We start from the raw sequence: 20,651 nt of genomic DNA, 5'->3' as shown, positions 1-20,651 counted from the left end.
CGAGTGACATGGCCCATTGCTGGACTAACTGAACCAGCCGACACCAGACAATGGTCCAGCTATCGCTGGACGCGGATCTCTCGATAATGGAGCAGATCCATCAAAGGAGCCAGAAACTTTGTGAAAACCTGTGGGGCAGATTTCAAACCTAACAGAAGCACACAGAACTGGAAGTGAAATTCCCACCCTTTTCGAAACAAAGAAACTTCGGATGTGAGTGGTGAATAGGCATGTGTATGTTAGCATCCTGCAGATTGATGATAGCCAGAAAATCTTGAACAGAAACTAGAGGAATGATGACTTGAAACACCACCATATGAAAATGGAGAGTCCTTCCCAACGGTTGCGTCTTTTCAATCGAGGACTGGAAAAAATACCCTTAGTCTTTTTGCACTAAAAACAAAATGGAATACACCCTCTGGCCCTATTCCTCCTGGGTAACCGGGAGAATAGCCTGCTTCCGCAGCAAAGTCAAAAGCCTGTCCCACAAGGCCTTCCCATGGATCAAATTTCTGGGAACAGGAATTTGGATGCATCTCAAATCTGAAGGCAGAGAGTTGAACTCTATAAAGTACCCAATCTGAATGATGCTCAGAACACAATGATCCGTGATAGATGCTGACCACAGATGAAAACAGTCTTTGAGCCTTCTTCCCACCACATCCAAGGCCAGGGGATTGGAATAGTCAGGATCGTTGTGTTGAGGGACCCGTCTTATTTTACACACTCTGAGACCTCCCTGGTTTATGAGGCTGGTATTTGCGACTTTCCAAAGAGAATGACTTAGAATCTTTCTTACGATAAACTTTAGAATCCCTAGACCAGGGCTTAAAGTTCCTCCCAGAAAAAGACATTTTTCATCATATCATCCAGCTGGTCACCAAAGAGGTTCTTGTCCTCAAATGGATGCTTCAACTGGGACTTTCTCTCCAAACAATAAGCCTTTTAATCCCAAAGCCTTACATGTCAATGAGCCATCACCACTGAACTAGAAGCAATGGAGGCTACTTGGATGATATCAGATGAAACGTCTATTAAGAATTTTGACTGTTGTTCCTTCTATACCAAGATCCCTGATACATCCACTCCTTCTTGTATTAGTTCTGCCAGAGAGTTCAACTCTTTCACCAAGGATTGTGAAGTTATAGCAGCACCAGTGGCTACCAGCAGTACCTAACTCACAGCTCTAAAATATCATTTAAGGCTGACGTCCACCTCTTTGTCTGTAAGGTCCAAGGCTGAAAAGTCATTGGGACTCAGTGAAGTCTTTCCAAGTAAGGACGCTGAAATAGAGTCCACTTTGGTGTCCTGAAGCAGTCCATTTTGGGGTGGAAAGAAAGAGTCAAGGAGCCATTTTGGCAAATTGAGGAATGAGACCATCAGCATCTTCTGCAACATGGGGAGGGCCAAACCCCAAATTGTCACAGGTATGCAACAAGATGGGCCCCAATTTGTTGCTGGAAATAAACTTCCCACTAGAGGAAATAGGTTTTTCTAGCATAAAATCACTGTCTGTATCAGAAAAAAAATTAGCAGACCACACTTTCCAGGCGTGGGAAGACTTGGCAGATAAAGCCATAACCCCCACCACCTCATCAGTCATAGCATGAACTTGTTTAGTGGTCACTCGTGCCTTGATCTCAAGAGAGTGACTGGGATGCTGCACAGACACCTATCCTTCCTCCTCCTCAAAAGAGGGAAACAGAGATCTCTTCTGCTTTTCAAACCTCTTCACCTTTATTTGAAGACTTCAAAATGTGAAAAGGTAGGCCTTAAATAAGACCTGCAATTGGCATAGCCCAATAGTGAAGACACATACAGACCACCAATAGGGCAATAGACAGGAACAGGAAGGCAATCCCATATAGCTACAGCATCACAACAGCCCCATAAGAGTGCTCCCCCTTACTGCTAAGAAACATACTAGCATGGGAAAACAGGGCTATTCCCATCCGTACTGCTTCAATCCTTGTCTTGAGAGGTATCACTCCCCCTAACCAGGAAGTTCATCTACACACTGGCGTCCAAACAAGAAACCACCATCTGAAATCAGGAAATGCACACACTGCATTGAGCCACTCATGATATCCCTGCCCCTGCCGTGGCACCTGCATGTCAGCCCAAACAGTCAATCAGACTCTGGCCACTATGAGTCTTTGCAATGGGGAAACATAATTTCTTTACCCTGGAGTGAGTGCATCGCACCCGCCCTTCCGAAAGAGATGATGAAAAGAAACACGAGGTAGATGGTAGGGGGAGGAGTTTTTAATACAAGGAAAAGGGATGTCAAGGTAGGCACGGGAGGCCTCACCATGTAAGGAAGGCAATCAACAGTGGGGAGGAGGTAATGGTACAAATTCTGGTCTTTATGTACCTGAACCATGGATATTGCCCATGAAGAGGAGATGAACCTAGGTAGTCACTGAAGTACACTGGAAAATAAATCTTGAAATTTCCATACCAAAAAATAACATTGGAACTTACTTTCAGAATCAAATACACGTGAATGAGTATCTGAATGAAAAAGAAATACAAAAGAAGAAAGCTTGTGAAAAGAACCACAGAAGTTGCACGTATATCATGGTCTCCTAACCAAGCCAAAATAATGTACTCAAAAGTTTAAATTGTTTGCAGGAAACCCTTAAAGAATTAATGAAGTACAACTTATTCTGATGGTTCGGCTGGAAACATTGAAAGCTGAAGTCAAGCTTGGAAGTCTTGGCAAGTCATTAAACAATCCACTTTGAAACTGTGAAAGTAAAAGTCCAGGCACTGGTCTGAGGTGCTGTCAGTCAAGCAGGAGCGATACAATATTATACTTACCCCAGCACAGTTCTGTGGTGGGGAAGGTATGAGGAAAAACTCTGGTGTAGGATTTATCCTCACTCAAAACAGGGTCTCCTCCTGCCTGTGGTTAGTGGGATCAGCCTTCAACCTTTCAGTTGATTGAAGTGAATGGCAATGCTATGTGGCAAAGAAGTGGCACATGGCAGTCAGGACCACAGTAAATAAACCGAAGCCATGTGTTCTATCATTAATGGGTAACCAATGACATGTAAACTAAAGAATAAGTGGTTGTTAGTAGAATAGCATGTATCCTCTTGGTGGCAGGAGATAAGAGCCACTCCCACTGAGGGCAAAAACTTGTGAAAAGTAAATGTTATTAATGTGCATATACTTCTATAATTGTAAAAGAGCTTTGATGAAAAATTTAATAGTTCTCTTCAATCTTGATGGTTGCTCGGACGATGGGTAGGCTCTAACATCACAGCACATTTGCATCATCTTCACACTGTGCATCTAGAAAGAAACACCTTGTTTGTTTCTTTGACTTTCATATAAAACTAGGTATTTTCATGCAGCTACTTCCGAAAGCTACCGGACATGACAACGTACAGTTTGATAAAGAGACATTTAAGAGGTTAGAACCCAATCGGATAGGAAGGGACTGTGTCAGACACTTATTGTAAGTATCATTTAGACTGGGATTACACAAGTGGTTGGGTTCAGATCTCCAGTTGAGGAAGATGGTATTCAACACTCAGGGGACCTGCATTGTGAAAAATCTGCCACCAGGTGTCATGCTTTCAATTGATCAATAATAAATCAGGAGCGTGGTTAATAATGTGAGATTTGTGACTGAGGATTAGCAAGGTCTATTTGTGGAGATTTTGTGGGACTTAGACCCAATAGTCTGTGTGTTTGACTGTGCAGTAAAACTTGGATATGAGCCAGGATTCCACTAGAAGCCAATGAAAAAACGTTTATGGACAGCTTCATAATGTCTTCACCAGTAGCAGTCAGTGCCAGATGAGAGTGGTGGAAGGAAGAAGCAACCGTCTTGCACTCAATATGCACAGTAATCAAAAATTTCAATAAAGTTAAACAAATTCAATACAGTCAACGGTCGCACGCAACAGGAATAGGCCCTGACAGCCTATATGAATACAAAAAGGGAGATCACCAGATAATAGTCTGGAAATACCTGATGCACTGCACAAATAACTCAAAATTAGTGTAGACAGAAAGTTAATGGTTGATATTGTTACAAGTTTATAATATGTGTATCAATATATAACGTTATGCTGAAAAACGCTGAGAAACGCTGAAAAGATAACGCTGAGTCTTCTGGTTTTATCTTGAGTCTCTTATTTGTAAATCAAAAGTTCAAGGATATTGTTGCAAATTCACAAAATCCATACAATGAATGTTCATATGTATTCCAAAGGTATCTTGAGTTAAAAATCCCAATGCATTTCGGGCTTCAAATTGGCCCTTCTTCAGGGGAATCTCTAGAAACAATATGATACTGAATAAGAACATTTATAAAGTAGCAGCTTAACACATAGGGTCTTATAACGTGGTGAGGAGTCATGGAAACAATCAAAGATATGACAATAAGATAAAAGATAAGCCAAAAGTAACAAATGCGACCAGAAAGCTAAAGAGAGCATGAAGTGTGTGACACGGTACGAGATAAAAAAGGACAAGAGGACCCCAGAAAAGAAACCATGTGGAGCTCATGAGAGTCGAACGAACAAACCAAGGGAAACATGAGGTGTGTGACATGATATATTTGAAAAGAAAAACGTGAACATGCTAGAGAAGGAACCATGTGAAGCTCATTAAAAGTCAAGCAGTGGTATAGAGGGGAAACTGCATGCGCATGAAAATGAAGAGACTTACCGATACGAGCGGGACGCTCGAGGTAACATAGTAAATATCTAAGGTCAGTTGCTGTGAGACAAGTCGATGAAACAAACTATGTGAAAAGACAGTGGAATAGTGTTAAATGAAGACGGGGAGGGCGTGGGTAACCATTACACCAATTGTGGAGCTTGGAACTTACTGAGACAAAAACATATGGCGGAACCCGAACGGGAGTGGAACAGGAGTAGAATGGGGCGACCTGTAGTGTGTGAAAGAAACAAAAATGACGCGCTGAGTAGTGAAATTAGTCGTGTGTTAGTGAAGCTAAGATATGAAGACTCACCGGTCAGAAGCTCGTGTGACGTTCAAAACGGGACGGGAAAGAGGTCTCGGGGATATTGCTCAAGTGCAAAGAGGATAAATAGTGCAGTGTAAAGGAAACTGAAAGGGGACTGACCAAGAGCGGGCAGTAAACTAAAGACTGCGGCCATATTAGTATGGTGAAAACGAAAACGGTGAGCATCAGTAGGTGGTGGTCAAAGGTGGATGAAAAAGAAAAAGAGAAGTGAAAACAGAAACGAGAGAAAGATGTAAAATAGATAACGAAACGAATATAAAACAGTGAAGTACATACAATATAATAAGTCTGTCATATCAGGGATAGTCCAGCATTAATATTAACAATCATAATATTTATGCAGCAACAATAAAGAAACAGAATGGTATGTAGTCGTAATGACAATAGACAGTAGAACAGTGATAAAGACATTATAAGCAAGACTGAAAATACAAGAGCTGTATATATACACTCAGAAAATGTACTGACTAATGGTTCAGAGAAAAGTACATCGTGCTCAGATGATACATAGTAATTCAAAGGAAGCAAGCCAGTTCAAATTTGTCGTTAAGACCAAGTGGGGTCAGTGATTGCATGAACCATATCCAGTACGTTTCACGTTGTGAAAGAAATTTACTGATGTCTCGATCTGCACGTTGTTCAATAACCTCAAGAACACCACATTTAAGTTGAGAGATGTTGTGTCCTAATGTGCGCCAGTGTTCAGCAATGGGAGAGCTGGTAGTCTGGGTTCTAATGCGACTTTTGGGCTCGGTGATGCGTGTACGTAGAGATCTCTCAGTTTTACCTACATAAAATAAGTTGCAAGGACATTTAATGAAGTAAACGAGACGATGACTGTTGCATGTGGCGTTAAATTGTAAGTTGATAGGTTTGCCTGGCCTGTGTTTATTATCGTTTTTTTTTTTTTTTTTAACACTGCTGGCAGGGGGGCAACATAGCCCCGCCATAGCGGAGGATCCGGCCCTGGTCTTCATGTTTGCTGAAGTTCATGAACAGCCTAACTTCCCAGTTCTGTAGCCTGGAAATAGGTTTCTCAGAGGGGCTAGCAAAATGATGCTGCAATAGTCACATGAGCTATATCCAGCTCTTCTTAACTATATTTAATGCTCAGTTTAGAGTGCTGGAAAACTGAAATATGGGGCTCTGCAGATTGATAACCCTGACCAATATGTTGGTTATGGATAGGAAAGATGAAGAGTGGGGGAGAGAGTAAGAGGAACTCATTTTCAGAGTCAAAAGCATTCTCCTGATCCTAGCAATCTGCCATCTTCCTTGAACAAGCTTAGAAAACTAAAGCATGAACACTTTCTAGGGGGTAACTGAACCACAACTGGGCCTTTAATGTGTTACTGTTTATTTCTTTCCTTCTCTGCCTGCGACAGGTTAACCTCACTTGTATCAGTTCTTCATTTCATGTATTTGCTAGACAACTTATTCCAAGGATTAGGGTTTTATGTGAAATTTTCCAATTTTAAAGACTTTACTAAACATCAATATTTTCTTTTTTTTGAGCAGCTTCCCTGGCCTCTGCAGAAAATCTCAATCCGCTCCTCCTAAAGCAGAGGGAGAATGAGCTGAAAGAGAGACGAGAGGCCTACAAGTGAGTTATTCTATGTTATCTGAATAACATAGCACTAAAACCTTAGCAACTGAAATACAACAAACTTAACTCTAATTTTGTATTTTATAGCTGCTATTTGTTTTCCTGCTAGTGCATCCTACTTTACAGCACTTCGATTATGAAAATGTACAAACATAAAACCATTGACATAAGTATTTTATACCGAGTACATAAATACACATACAAAGTAGCACTTATCGGAAGTTCTTTTTTAGGTGGGGGGGGTATTATTTTCCTCACAGTCAACAACGATAGCTGTGGTTTCTCCCACTGGTGATCTGATTCCCTGTACAAGAACCACGGATATGTGTGTGTTAGAACAGGGATTTCTGGTTGGCTAAGGCTTGCGCCAAAGCCAGGCAGAAACCCCCATTCTAGTCAGGGCAAGGGAGTCACACGACAAAATAACCCCTGATCACCCCCTTGGTAGCTTGGCACTAGCAGACAGGCTTATCCCGGAGGCAATGTGTAAAGCATTTGCGCACGCTCACAGCAACAACATCCCAGGCCCACCACAAAAGGAACTCCACACAAAGTTATATAAAAATAACTTTCGTATTCTAAAAACACATCAGATAGTAATCACACAATATACATTGTGCCAACTGGCACGGGCAATATTCACAAGGGATTGTTTACACAGGACAGGGCCCCGTGGGCCACTGTCAGAATCAGCACTTAGTAGAAATAACTGTAAAACCAAATACCAATTATAGACCACAACCAGTAACCACTGGTAAAAGGTAGGTACACACTACGCAATACTAATAACCATAGGCATAGATCACGCAGGGACACATAACTCACTAGTATAAACTATACTAGGCAAAACAACCTCCTAAGTATGAAAACACATTTAGAGGTATCACAGGCATTCAGGCATTGCACATTAGGCCTAACCAGCAAAAAAACAGTAGGCAATCTCTTCACTAGTCAAAACACATTAGACCCTACCTCCTAGGAATAACTCACATTTAGGGGTGTAAATCACACAGTGAAAACATCTCAATAGCATAAACCTACATGGGTAAAACCACCTCATAATCATAAACCACAGTTTAGAGGTATAAAACACAGGGTGCGCCAAACATACTATAGGCAATACATTTCCTAGCACCAAATCACTCTAGCCCATGAATCACATTAGGCAATTATCATCACATATATAGTGGAAAATCACATTGTGCAAAATTAAAATCACATTAGGGCCTTGCGCCCTAACCATGTACCAGCCCCCCTGGCCAACAGGCCATCTCAAGAAGGGGACTCAAATGCCCTGTGTCCAGAATGTCAGGGCGCGCTGCCAACGCAGCGCCAGGCAGGGGTGCGCCACCGGAGCAAGCCTAAACGTTGCAGCTGCCCACTATTGGCTGGGCAGCTGAGGACAACAACAGGGCCGAAACGTTGCAGCTGGCACTAAGTGCTGCGCAGCTGTAGAACGCCTGGCACCTCTGTGCCATTTCTGTCCCTCTCAGGGACTCTCTCTCTCTCCATTGGCGCCTAAACGGTGCAGCTGCCCATTACTTGCTGGGCAGCTGTGGATGCAAAACTGCAGCATGGGCCCTCACTGGCCCTTAGAAACAAAACTGTGGCTGTCCCTGGAGCCACCTAGGCTCTGAACAACTAATGGGCCAAACGTTGGTGCCCTCTAGGCTCTGAAAGGTCAAATATGCCCCACCGGGGAAATCACTGACCCCTGAGGACCCCACTGGGCCCTTTAAGTAAATATGTCCCCAAACACTAGTGTCTACAATAAGGCCAGGGGATAAACAACAATGCCCCATGTCGTTGGGGCGGCCCTCTGGCGAGTAGGGGCCGCCCAGGTGCCGACAATGCACCGTGAAATGGCCCCTGGGGTGAGCACTGGCGATCAAACTAAACTTGCACCCAAAGAACCACACGGGCCTCTGCGAATAATCAGGCCCAACACTAGGCCCATGCGGGCTCTTAGAAGTTATCAAGAAAACGTTGGGGTGGCTGGCTGCCATCCGGGGCCGCCCTAAATGCCACCTGTCTCATTCACCAACAGTAGCCCCTACAGAGCCCCCCAGCCCGTTTCACTCCCTGGGCTGCTCTCTTCTGGCGAGGGCTCCTCTTGTGGCTGCACTCCTCTTGCGGGGCTCCCCTGGACTCCTGGGAGCCCCGCTCTGCAGTACTCTTTGCCTGGGCCCCCTCCTGGGACCCGGGGCTTTTCTCTACTCCGGCGGCCATCTCCTTGATGCGCTGGTGCCCGCGGGGCTCTCCCTCAGCCATGGGAGCCCCGCACGGGCAGGCACCAGCGTCTTCACCAGGGCGGATTCTCTTCACCCGGGCCCCTTCCTGGGACTTGTGGCTTCATGGGCATGCGCAGGGCTCTCACCGGTACACGGGAGCCCTGCCTGTCAGACGCCGACCTCCTCCCTCCTCCTCAAGTGTGGCACACGGGGCTCCTTCCTTGCAACCGGAGCCCCACAGGATCCATGGCCGGACTTCGGGGTCGTCTTCCCCAGATCCAGGAAAGAATCCAGCAACATTACAGGGTCCAAAGAAAAGGTCCTGGAGGCAAGGTGCAGCAAGAAGCTCCCAACAAGGAAATTCCTCCAGCATCCAGCGGCTGGGCAGCGCCCAGGGAGGCAAGCTTTCCCCTGGGCCCCAGCAGCAGCACGCCCCTGGTAGTTTCAAGTTAGAAAAAAATACCCTTTTCATGAGGTCACTGCCCCACTTTTATACAGAAAGATCCTTTGTCTAGCAGGGTGCAGGCACTGGGGGAACCAGCTACAACTGGTTATGGGGAACTCCTGATCACTTTGTTTTGCTCTGCCCCTCTCTCCCTTTCACTGGCCATGCTAGGGACATCAGACGCACCACAGGTGGTGGAGCCAGCATTGTGGAGGGAAGGCCCAGCCCTATTTAGGTCCCTATTTAGGTCCCAGGTGCAACTCCTACCTGCCATCAACATGCATATCTCTCCATTCACCACCGGGGCAGACCCATCCTGACTCCTTGGGGCCAGGCACACCAGCCAGCTCCAGCCAATCATAAGCCAGCACATTCACTGCACAGACACACCAACTTCTAGAAGTGGCACTTCCACACTAGACACATTAAAGCCGCACACATCATCGCGCAGCATTCAATCTCACGAGTTCACACATACCAAACTCGACCCTGCACTCCCCACACATCAGGAACTACCATGGTCACACATATTACCCATGCATTCCTATGGGAGGGCAGGTCACTCTCACCACACACACACAGAGCGCACACACTTTACACTGGACCACAGTGAAAAAGTGCGCAGAGACCTAAAATCACCAACTCCAGGTTACAGAAACAGGCTAGGCAAAAGCAAAACATTTCGGGGTGAACCTGCCAAAAGGGCCAGGTCCAACAGTGTGGTTAGGGCGAATGCTTGTTTAAAGAAAGTGCAGTTTAGCTTGCATAGTCGTAACACTTGTGGTTTAGACTGCTGTGTTCCAACATTTTCCCATAACATAACCTGTTATTTCGATAGTTGAAAAAAGATCTATTCAGTCAGCCATATCAGAAATGTACATGGAATTCCAAGGACTATTTCATCTTTCCTGCATTTGTTTGAATTTTAAGCAGTAGTTATTTTGAGAAGTAGGGAGTAAATGGCTTAAAATGGATTACAAAATATACACCAGCTGTAGGAGTGTAGGATCCTTCTGCATGTGTATCCCAACTTTTTGCCTTGTGCTAAGCTGGTTTTTGACTAGTCGGATTGGGATCCTGCTAATTAGGAATTTCTCCTTAAACTGTTGCGATACGTACCTAGGTACACTCCTAATTTGAAATGGGGGTACCCTTGTCAGTCCATAGTATATGGTACCCATGTACCCAGGGCATGGGTACCCCAGAGGCCACCCATGGGCTGCAGCATGTATTGTGCCACTCATAAGAGATCATGAAAAATGGAACTACAGGTCTGCCACTGCAGCCTGTGTAAGTTGGTTGCTTGCACCACTTACTAAAGAAATATGTTTACTATATTTAAGGGTCACTGCACTTAAAACCTACAAATCACCCCTCTAGCAGGCCTTTACAATCCTGAGGGCAAGGTGCTTGGTTCGAAGTGAGTGGGTGCTCCTGCATGAGCAGTATTCACCTGCAGCCTACGGAGTCCATTCTCCCGGGTTGTCAGTGAAGCAGCTATATACTAATATAGAGGGGCATTACATAAGTGCATAATGAACATCTCGAAAACAGCTGCAACAAACCCTATTGTGTTTGATGTCAAACATGTTGGAATCATGCTTCCACAGCGGCAAACAGTGTGAGAGGTATAATTCCACCCACCAGTAAGGCCCTTTGGTGGGGCTCTCAGTGTTCCCGGTACCAGCCTTCCAGCTCCCGACATCACAAAATGGTTGGTGCCAACCATTGACACATTTCTGCCCTCCTGCTGAGCCAAGCTTGAGCAGGGGAAGGCAGGACAATAGTCATCCTGTCCGAGGGTAGTGTGCCCACCTCCCAGACAGGGTTTAGTGCATTAGGACTGGATGGGTGCACTTATCAGGGCCTAAAAATATGCAGAAGGGGCACATTTGGTGTACCTGTGCATAGTCCAGTTCAAACCAGTCCTGGAAGCCATTGGTTCTCACTCTGGTGCAAAACTGGACAAAGGACATGGGAGTAACCATCCCTCTGTCCAAACCCTCCCCTGAATCTTTCCAAACCTCTCCCCTGGGTACTTAAGGGTTTACCTGGCTGTAGGACCTTAGATTCATCATGGACAAGATTTAGAATTGAAACCACTGCATTATTACTGCCTGGACACGATGGCCTTCGCTGGAATTCGTTTGGGCCTGACTTTGTCTCTCTTCCAGTCTCCTGCATCGTCTGTGCCTTTGCATCCTCCAGGAACCTTCCAAGGCCTGTGAAACATCATGGACAACCAAAGCAATCTCCCTGAGTTCGCAGGCACTGCAACAAATACAACCAGTTTGCAGATCCCAAGCTCTTCCAAACTCATTGGGCTCTGCATTTCATGTTGTGGTTTTTTTCAGCACCTGAGTCCTACTCTCACCTATGACCAGGTTTGAGGCCAGCAGCTTGAGTGGGGGTTGGTATAACCAAACCCCTGGGTACCGTGTCACCTTTGCAGTTGCAAAGCCTTGTTGACATCTTTGCAAGAATATCTTAGGGCTCCAAGTAGCCCCAACCCCAAGCACCTCCTGTGACCAGAATCTTTGGCCACACCACATTGTGTGCATCGTAGCCTGCCTCTTTTGGTGAGCTGCTTGAGGTCCTCTCACAACTCCTGTGGTGTTGGCCTGTGGATCCATTTGAGGGTCACCTTTGATTTCCTTGGGCTCCTCTGATTGCTTGGGCCTGCCTTGATTCCCCTACCTGTGGTGAGTCTCCTGGACCTTGCTGGTTCGAACCGAACACTTACTTGACCTCCTATGATGATGGCCTTTGCCAATGCTTGTTGGTGCTCCTGCCGGACACCGACCCCTCAACATTCACCATACTTCATGGGACAGCTCATATCCAGCTCTTGGTCAGCTTCAGCATTGCCTGGTCCTCGCAGCTGCAGAGTAAAGGTCACTGTCATCTATCCTGAAGCACCCGATATCGGTGGGCATTTGTCTACTGAGCCCCTGGTTACTCTTCAGTGGCCCAGGCTCTTTCCCCACTGATTTACGGTACTCTTCAACAAGAATCCACATTTGGGTTCCTATGGACACTTTCTCCTCTTCCAGCAGCAGCATTTTCCTGAAGTCCTCCATTGGGTTTGACAGCGGTTTCCGACACCATTTCACACCTATGCACCCAGCTTCCCTGGAATAGGTAACTTGGGTACTTTGGTATCCATGGGTGGGGTGGCTCTCCAACCTTCTGTCTTCCACAGGGTTTCTTCAGGGTCCACTGGGAAGGGTCACTAATCTTTAAAATTCCAACAGCAACATGCACATAGACGTGTACAGAGCATGGAGTGGTGTCCCTATCTTCTCACCTTGGGTGGTTGTTTAGGGTCCCATCAATTCTACATCCTCTCAACATTGTCCTGTCTCGAGTTGTGGTTCTTATAACACTTTCTTAATATATGGTTTGGTCCCCCCCCTGGGGCCTGCTATGTATTAGTGCTATTTATTGTGATTTCTTTGCTAAAGTATTGTGTGCTTTGTGTCTATCTCTGAGTGGGAAATAAAGTAACGTACTAGATAGTGTTATATAATAAATACATCTTGTACAATTTTCCTTGTGGTTCTCTTTTAGTTTAATCTATACTATAAGATTACATTCTGGTAAAACAAGCTGCTTTACACTCTTTCAAGACTAAGGGGCCCATTATGATGTCGGGCGGATGGCCCCCGCCAGGCTGGCGGTGGCCACCGCCGGCCTGGCGGGGGCAATCCGCCCGACATCATCCCCTGAATTCCCCCCGCCATATTAGTATGGGGGGGGGGACCTCGGCGGACGGAAAGACCGTCCGCCGCTTTTCCGTTGCGGTCGCCTTGCGGCCGGGGCGGAAAAGGAATAATATGGTGGCGGTGTCTATCAGACACCGCCAGCCATATTATGATGGCCATTTTACAATGCCTTTCCGTGGCGGCAATGCCATCACGGAAAGGCATGTGGTCTTTACTCTGGGGCCCCCTGCGGGCCCCCAAAGTGAAGGAGGGGTGGGGGTGCACACGGTGGGGGTACCTGTGGTACCCCCCTGCATTTGCATTTACAATGCGGTAGGTACCGGGCGGTGCCTGCCGCATTCTGTATGCAAATGCATACATGCATTTATGGCATTGTGGCGGGCGGTGCAGAGAGCACCGCCAGCCCCAATGTTATAAATGCAGAATGCGGCCGCCACTGTGGCGGCCGCATCCTAATACCACTCACGGGACCCCCGCCCTTATGGCGGGCAGTCCCGAGTCCGGGTAGGATGGCGGGCAGACTAAGTCTGCCTCTCATCATAATGACCCCCTAAGCCTGAAGGCTGCTCTCCACAGCTACCACTTTGATAGCTTTCTAAGGTTGTCTGAGATCTCTTAAATCACCATGAGGGTTGTCTGAACTGGTGCAAGGTGCCCACTTACGTAAGTGGACATCATATACTAAGCCAGCTTCTCACACCAACTAACATGTTACATTGGTATACAGACATAATATTGAGTAGAAAATATCGAATTGTACAAATATCGACTTCAAAATATAGAATGGACAAAATATCGAATGGACAGAATATAGTCATCAAAAACATCGTTTTTAAGGTAAGTAATGTAATATCGAATTTTAAAAATATAGAAAGTCAAAATATCGAAGTATATAATATAGGTTACTAAAATTGTCGAATTTTTAACAATATCGATTTTTTATAGTGTTTTTAATGTTAGTATATGTGTGAAAAGTGTGTATTTATGTTATAATTTATTTTAATTAATGATTTTGATGTTATTTAATTTTTACGTAATTTATTCTGTAGCGGGTTGTGGGTTTATAGGGGAAAAGGGTGGGAAGTAATTTAATTATATTTAATTAAATATGTAAATTTATTTATTGGTATTAATTTTGAATTAATTGTTAATTAATTTTTATTTGGTAATTATTTAAATTTTAATTGGCAAAGAATTTTGCTTAATTGATTAATTGGTAATTATGTTAATTTTACCAATTTATTTTCTATAGCGGGTTGGGGGTTTATAGGGAAATAGGGTGGGAAGTAATTTAATTATAATTAATTAAATATGTGAATGTTTTTATTGGTATTTATTTGGAATTAATTGTTAATTAATTTTTATTTGGTAATTAATGAAATTTTAATTCACAATTAATTTTACTTAATTGATTAATTGGTAATTATGTTAATTTTACACATTTATTTTCTGTAGTGTGTTGTGGGTTTATAGGGGAATAGGGTAGGAAGTAATTTAATTATAATTAATTAAATATGTAAATTTATTTATTGGTATTTATTTTGAATTAATTGTTAATTAATTTTAATTTGGTAAGTAATTAATTGTTCATTTGTAATTAATTTGTATTAATAGGTAACTAATTGTTATATTTAATTTTAATTTATATTTTTATTGATTAATTATTATATTAGATTAAATTGGTAATTACTTTTAATTAAGTTTTTTATAGATATTACTATATATATATTTTTAAATAATATATGTAGTATTTACTTTCTCTACTGATGCACTCACTGGAGTGGGAATAGTAATTTTTACCCCTACGCTATCCAACGCTTTCCTTACTGTTGCACTCACTGGAGTGGGAATAGTAATTTTTACCCCTACGCTATCCAAAGCCTTCCCTACTGTTGCACTCTTTGGAGTGGGAATAGTAATTTTTACCCCTACGCTATCTAACGCTTTCCCTACTGTTGCACTCATTGCAGTGGGAATAGTAATTTTAACCCCTATGCTATCCAACGCTTTCCCTACTGTTGCACTCTCTGGAGTGGGAATAGTAATTTTTACCCCTACGCTATCCAACGCTTTCCCTACTGTTGCACTCTCTGGAGTGGGAATAGTAATTTTTACCGCTACGCTATCCAACGCTTTCCCTACTGTTGCACTCATTGGAGTGGGAATAGTAATTTTTACCCGTACGCTATCCAACGCTTTCCCTACTGTTGCACTGACTGGAGTGGGAATAGTAATGTTTACCCCTACGCTATCCTACGGTAAAAATATTGTGTTTTGTTAATTAATATCGTGAATATATATATATTTATGTTTAAAAAAAAATAATTTTTAAATTTACTTAAATTATTTTATAATTTTAAGGTTATTTAAGTATTTTTAAGTATGTTTTAGTGAATTATTTTTAATATTTCATTTATTTTAAATTACTTTTAAGACATTTACAAAAATTTTATATTTTGACTAACTATATTATTATTAAACGATTGTTTTGATTCGATATTGTTGTACTTAACTGTTTGTAGATAGGACTTCGATATTTTTGTAGTCGATATTTTGAAGTCGTTATGCGTTACATTATAGGTGCTAAGCGCCAGTTTTCAACTGTATAACTGCTTGTTGTTTGTGCCTGATGCAGAACATTAACCTGCACACAATTTACATAATTGTTAGACCTGACAGCCTTGGCTCGGTACTCCCCCAGACATTTTACCTTCAACCCTTGTTTTTACTGAATTTGTTGGCATTAGAACCTTGTGCACTTCACCCCTGCTAACCAGTAGAAAAGTGTCTTGGATCTTTCTGTGGAGCATGGTTCAATTAGCCTATACCTGATTGGTACGATTCATTTACTTGTAAGTCACCACTATATGGTACTACAGGCATCTAAAGTCACTAAATTATTTGCTACTAGTGGGTTGCAGCCACCCTGTAACATAGCTGGTAAAATGTGTATCAGACCTGCCAATGTAGCCTGTAGTGCAGTTTTGAACTGGTATTTCAACCTGGTAAAATACGCTTTTTGCCAGGCCTAAGACGTTCTTTTCAATACTCATAAGAGACGCGAGTAAGATGCCCCACGTGACCTTCCACCCAATGATGACAGGGCTTATCTACACTCCCTCGCCAGCTGTCGGTACCTCCCCAGAAGGCCAGGACGCCGGCCAGGAGTACCGACGGTTAGGTAAGGTGAATCCTCGCGCCCAGGCGCTTTTGCGAGCATATTTCCATCAGGGTTATTTACTCATATTGAGCTTCCTTTTTAACATTCAATTGCTCTGACTGGTCTACTTGACCATGTATTTTCGGCTAATGGTAGTACAAGGAGCTCTGTTCTGTCACGTGCAATTTATGTGTTAATGTGTGTCCTACATGTTTTCTAGAGCGGTGCTTCATTTTCCCCTGAGCCACAGCCAGGTGGGGTGAGGCCAGCTGACCTTACAGGTTGAGGTAAGAGCTTACTAACATTTGGTATTACAAATTTTCACCCAAATGTATTGAAATCATGCCTGCACTCAGCTAGTGCTTTTTCTAAACAACACCTTATGTGTTTTAGTCCAAATCATATTTGATGGTTGTACTATCTGGCCCATTTATTATTGAGAGCCTTTTCTCCTCACTTTCTTTCCACAGTGATTTGCACAGACTGTAAGGACACCCGGAGCATACAGGTGACTGTGTGCACTTGTTTTGTGTTTCTAGGGTGTAACTTTTTTCACTTGGTGTAGTAGCATTTATTTTAATTCTGGTCCTGAAGAAAGCAATGACAAAATCAGTCCTTTAATTGCTGAAACTAGTCGACCATATTGACCTGAGGCTGTCTACATAAACAGATAGTCAGCAGGTGCACTGTTTTTAACATTGGTATGGTAAGCACAACTGAAATAAATCTTTGTCTGGTGCTTTTTCTAAACCAATTTTAAACTCACTTTTCTTGGTTTTTTCCTTTCACACCTTCTTTTGCACTGCACACCCCAGTCCCAATTTTTTTACCACTCACCAACATCGAGTGGTATACCACACTGTCGTCTCTTTACTCAAGTGAGGATACCCCCTACCACCGGGTTGACCTCCTAGGAGAATACCAATAATCTCTGACGGGTGGTACGGATAAAATCCCAAATGATGAAGGGCGGATCCGAATGGTGACTGATGGGTATTTTTCCTCATCCACGGAGAGCTCTCTGTGACACAACCTGGGGGCAAGGGTGAGTTCTTGGTTGGTTTTCTTTGTTTATGGGCACATTTATCTGAGACCCTCTGGTACCTTTGTTGTTGATAAATCCTTACATACACCTAACCCAGTCCATGTTGTGGCTGATATTCATAATATGAATGGCAGTCAGCAAGGCTCACTAGATTTATTGCCCCCAAATCCCCAGGCTGAGTCTTCTATCCCTACGGAGACCAGCACAGGGCAAATTCAGACAATCCCTCAGGCAGCCCCCCAGCCAGAATGAACAGATGAACAAAGAAGGGGGAAGAGGGAGGGGGCAATTCCTAAACAAAAGCAATCATTTGTTAGTGCCACTAGAGCCAAGAAAGCTCGTTCTACTCAAGTTAGGAAAACTAGTGAGGATATAAACAACACGGGCGGCTCAGCAGAGGTAAGAGATCCTGTAACTGAGCCTACCTATCAGATAAGTGGGGCAGTTCAAAATGGCCCGGATACTGTCAGTTTACCTTTGACCATTATTGATGACACTATCTTGGATGATTCCCTGGCGGATATTCTCGAGGACAGCACCATAGTTGATAGGTCAAAGGCTGATACACCTGGGGAAGTTGACGGGGAGGAGGAACCAATAGGCTGTACCATAACGAAAATTATCAAAAGCTTACTCGCACCCCTAGAAGCCAGACTGCATGGCATTGAAAAAGTGCTACATGACATACACAAAGACATCAGGGCCACTAATGTCACTACTGCAGCCACTAAAGCCTGGTCTGCGGCCAAGAGTACAGTAACGGAAAATAAGAAAACGACAAAGAACCAGACTCCGAATCCACCTATCCCTGTGATGAATAAAGTAAGTTCCCAAGCCAAATCCCATACATCAAATAAGCCTACTGTCCAAGCCAACCCTAAAACTCCCATAATTCCTGCCCCACAAACTGACTCTGCCACCACCGAAATAAAAAAAACACGGCGCAATATTCACCTCCCGCCAGACGCCTGTCCGTATGTGATCATTCTGACTGGGGTAACAGAACTGGTTCCCTCACATTCAGAAACCTTTCAGGCACTTAAAAATAAGGTATGTCACTGGCTCATGAATAATCACCCTCTACCACCAAATTTTTGTGGTAACATCTTAATGGTTGAGAGAACACCATGGGTAGGACATAATCGGAAAACAATACAGGGTGATTGCATAGTAGTGACCTTTGAAGATCCACATGTTGTAGAATATATCTGTAGGAGAAGTCCCCGTAATCATAATGGCTCTTTGGTCACGGCTAGACCCCTGTCCCATTTTTATATGCCCGAAGATGAACAGGATAACAGATGGAGTTGGCTTAAAAACCCAACCTATCATAAAGGAGGTATGAGGCAAGAGGTACCCAGGGAAAGGAACCCCCATGGCTGGGACAGGGCTAGTGAGGAGGGGTGGAATTCAGTTCAGCGTAGAGGAGGCAGGTATAATCAAGACCCTAGATCCCAAGTAGATAGGGGTAGGGGCAATGGCATGATTGCTGGTTACAATTATAATTATGCCGAGGTCCCTCATTCATTAAACAACCCCTACAATGTTCCGATGGCAAATCAGTATGAGTGCCTGACTGACCTAGATTGGGTTGATTGACAACAGGTGGCCACTACATCAGATTTTGATAAGCGAAAAAAGGATAATTGAGTTTCCCCGATAAATATGGGCTTGGACACCAGGGTCATAGACATAGATAACTTGGCATTAGCCCCATTTGTCCATGAGCCTGGCACCGGCAATGCTTCAACAACTAGCTCAGTAAACCAACCTGAGTGTAGGAATGTCCTTAGAGATAGAAGATATACTAAGGTAGGAACTTGGAACATTGCCGGGCTTAGGAATAAAATTGATAATCCTATCTGGAGGAAATTTTTAGGTTCCACCTACATCATCGCTCTACAAGAGACTTGGGACACAAACAACATACTTACTTTGGATGGCTATACCACTTATTTTCTCCCTGCGGTCACCACTACTAGTGGTAGAGCAAGGGGAGGTTTGGTAACCTTAGTGGCAGCTAACATTACAGGAAAACATACAATGATTGACTCAGGTTCTCCCTACTGTTTGGCAGTTAAAATCGTTTGTAAAGGGGCCCACAATGTGTTAAATGTGAATTTTTATAATTCCTTTGATAGAGCTACCTCAACGAGGAACCTGACAGCGCTACATTCCTTTTTAGCAGACTACAAGGAACTGTCAGAGAATGACTGTTATGTAATTTTGTTGGGGGATTTCAATATTCATAGATGCCCTGATAAATGTCCGCCCAATGATCTTTTTGCCCCCCTGAGCAAGCTGACTCTCACTTTGAGCACACGGAACAGGGGACACTATTGGAATATATCTTGGCGGAAAATGGTCTGATGCTGCCTACAGGGGATGACACCGATATACCAACTTTTAAGGGTAATGGTAGCGGGTCCACTATTGACTATATCTTTACAAGCCTAACACTAGGGAGCAATATTGTAGAATACTCCCCGGAATGGTCCCACATTAGTGATCACAATCCTGTCTTTTTACGAGTAAGTGGAGTCCTCAGTAGTTCCGAGATGAAATCAAACAGTGGGGACAAACTGGACATCCGGGCCACAGATCAGGCACAGAGAATAAATGGTGTAAAGTTATTCCCGAGGATTTCCTAGGCAACCTTTTCCACAGTAGAGGTGAGAAGATGCGTATCTGTATGGATAATGAAGCAGGGGACAAGGAGGTAGTGGAGGCACATCAAATGGTTTACCGCCAGGTTATGATTGACCTAACAAATAATGGTAAAGTTAAAGAATCGGGATCTGTTGGCTGGTTTGATCGCAACTGCTCAACTTGTAATCGTAAATTGAAGGAGGCTCTGAAATGTAAGCCCCTTGATAGGAAACGAGTGGCATTATTAAGGAAAGCTTATAAAGGAGCAGTATAACAGAGGAGGCGGGGGATCAGGGAAGATGCTTGGGCGGAACTGACTTCCATAGACGCCATAAAAAATAGCGCAACATTTTGGGCAGTGATTAATCAACCCTACTTTTCAGATTCAAGTAATAATGTTTTAGATTGTGGTATTCAAGAGGACAAGTGGTTCTCCCATTTTAAATCAGTCTATGAACACATGTCCACAGGGGGAGACAATACAAGTAGGGGAGCTACCCATTCTTACACCTTAGAGGTGAATGAGGCTGAGGTGGCTGAAGCCATCAGTAAAATGACTAGTAATAAGGCCCCCGGACCTGATGGCGTACCAGCCGACCTTTTTAAGTCTGACATAGCGACATGGTCCAAAGTTTTATCTAACATCTTTAATAGAATCCCAACAACTGGTATCCCAAAGACCTGTTCGCAGTCGGTAATTGTACCCATTTTCAAAAAAGGCAACAGAGGAGAGCCGAGCAATTACCGTCCAATTTCCCTTATAGATTCTGCAGTGAAGGTCC

The 20,651-nt window shown here is 43.7% G+C and overlaps 1 protein-coding gene across 1 annotated transcript in view; it reads left to right on the top strand.

Annotated features, from left to right (window-relative positions):
* Positions 1 to 20,651, top strand: part of LOC147678096 (hydroperoxide isomerase ALOXE3-like) — a 436,539-nt gene that overhangs the window by 69,216 nt on the left and 346,672 nt on the right. Inside the window, exon 3 of the mRNA XM_086945960.1 lies at positions 6,527 to 6,611. Within this exon, the coding sequence (XP_086802086.1) occupies positions 6,527 to 6,611 (85 nt within the window). The remainder of the gene's footprint in view (positions 1 to 6,526; positions 6,612 to 20,651) is intronic.

Source organism: Lissotriton vulgaris, chromosome 12 (assembly GCF_964263255.1).
Source record: "Lissotriton vulgaris chromosome 12, aLisVul1.2, whole genome shotgun sequence".
Lineage (NCBI taxonomy): Eukaryota > Metazoa > Chordata > Amphibia > Caudata > Salamandridae > Lissotriton > Lissotriton vulgaris.
Note: the sequence above shows the minus strand (reverse complement) of the source record. Positions and strands in the feature narration are given on the sequence as shown.